General features: G+C 38.3%; 1 protein-coding gene across 1 annotated transcript in view; it reads left to right on the forward strand.

Moving 5' to 3' along the window:
- The window catches only part of LOC107683671 (suppressor of tumorigenicity 14 protein-like), a gene marked incomplete at its 3' end in the record, with an annotated part of 25,097 nt that continues 23,873 nt past the window's right edge, over positions 1-1,224 (forward strand). The window contains exon 1 of the mRNA XM_016479746.1: positions 1-325. Coding sequence (XP_016335232.1) covers positions 302-325 — 24 coding nt within the window. The remainder of the gene's footprint in view (positions 326-1,224) is intronic.

A 1,224-nucleotide genomic window follows, 5' to 3' on the forward strand; every position in this document is an offset into this window, starting at 1 on the left:
TAATCTAGACTCTTGTGACAGTGAGCTCTGTTTGTAAACGCCTTTGCGTTTGGTGACGGAAGTAGTTTTACCTTGTCATGCCCACTGAAACTACAGCGTCATTCTGAGCCCTCAGGTGGAGATGAGAGACCGCCGCGGGATTTTGGCTACTCCGTGAAACTCTGAACGGCCCATCGAGACCTTTTCAATAGGACTATTTCATCCAAACTGCCTTAAAAAAGCAGCGCCCGGATTGACTGCTCGGATCTTCAGGCGTGCGCTCTTCTTCTGTTTGGTAGCGAAACTAGTTTCCTGAAATAGCATGAGTTCTGCCGTGTATGAACATGTAAGTGTATTGTTTTTTTTTTAACAAAAAATGATCTGCACTTTAATTGAAATGGCGTATTTCCCCAGCTATGTTGTCAACTTCAATGTTCCTGATATTAAATCGGATACATTTAACCTGACCTCACGTATAGGCTAGATTCGTGTTAAAAATTGACCACACAACTTGAATAGGCTATGTGAATTTAAACCAATATCACAGAGATGATTTGTGATGTTGCATCCCAGTAGCCCTTTTTTTTAATTTATTTATTTATTTTTTTTATTAATATATTTTTTTCCCCCGCATTGACACCAGTTCGAGTCTCGCGCTCTATAGGCTATTATCTGTTCTTATAGCCTAGTGGTGGGGCTTTTGATTCATCCCAGTGACTCGTTTGAAGAAATTAACCAAAAAGATTCGACAGGTGATCCTTTCCTCAGGTTACAGGCCATCGTTAAGCCTCAAAAGTAGAGAGACTTGAATCATGAACTAGTTCAGTTCAAGAGGTGAACGAGAATGATTTGTTCATTGAAAACTTTCACGTAAGAAGATATCCTAACTCCGACGTCCTTGTTAGTGTTCAGAAACGCTACTTTAGCGTTTATTTTAGTGTCAATTTTAATGAAACAGACCGGATTAACCTTCAAACAAGTGCTTCTTGGGTAAACCAGGTAGACGTAAGTCAGATACTGTATTAACCCTGTAAACCCTGACATATGAAATCACTTTTTTCCCCAGACATTTCTTTAAGTTTGCATATGTTTGATATATTTCTGTCATATTTGATGCATCAGTCTTTTATGGTTCATGTAGTACATAAATGAATATAAATAACATTGTGTTCTTGTAAAAAAAAAAAATCCGTAAAATTTACGGTAAAAAACCGGCAGCTGTGGTTGCTGGAATTTTACCGTAAC

Source organism: Sinocyclocheilus anshuiensis, unplaced genomic scaffold, assembly GCF_001515605.1.
Source record: "Sinocyclocheilus anshuiensis isolate Anshui unplaced genomic scaffold, SAMN03320099.WGS_v1.1 scaffold2691, whole genome shotgun sequence".
Taxonomy (NCBI): Eukaryota; Metazoa; Chordata; class Actinopteri; order Cypriniformes; family Cyprinidae; genus Sinocyclocheilus; species Sinocyclocheilus anshuiensis.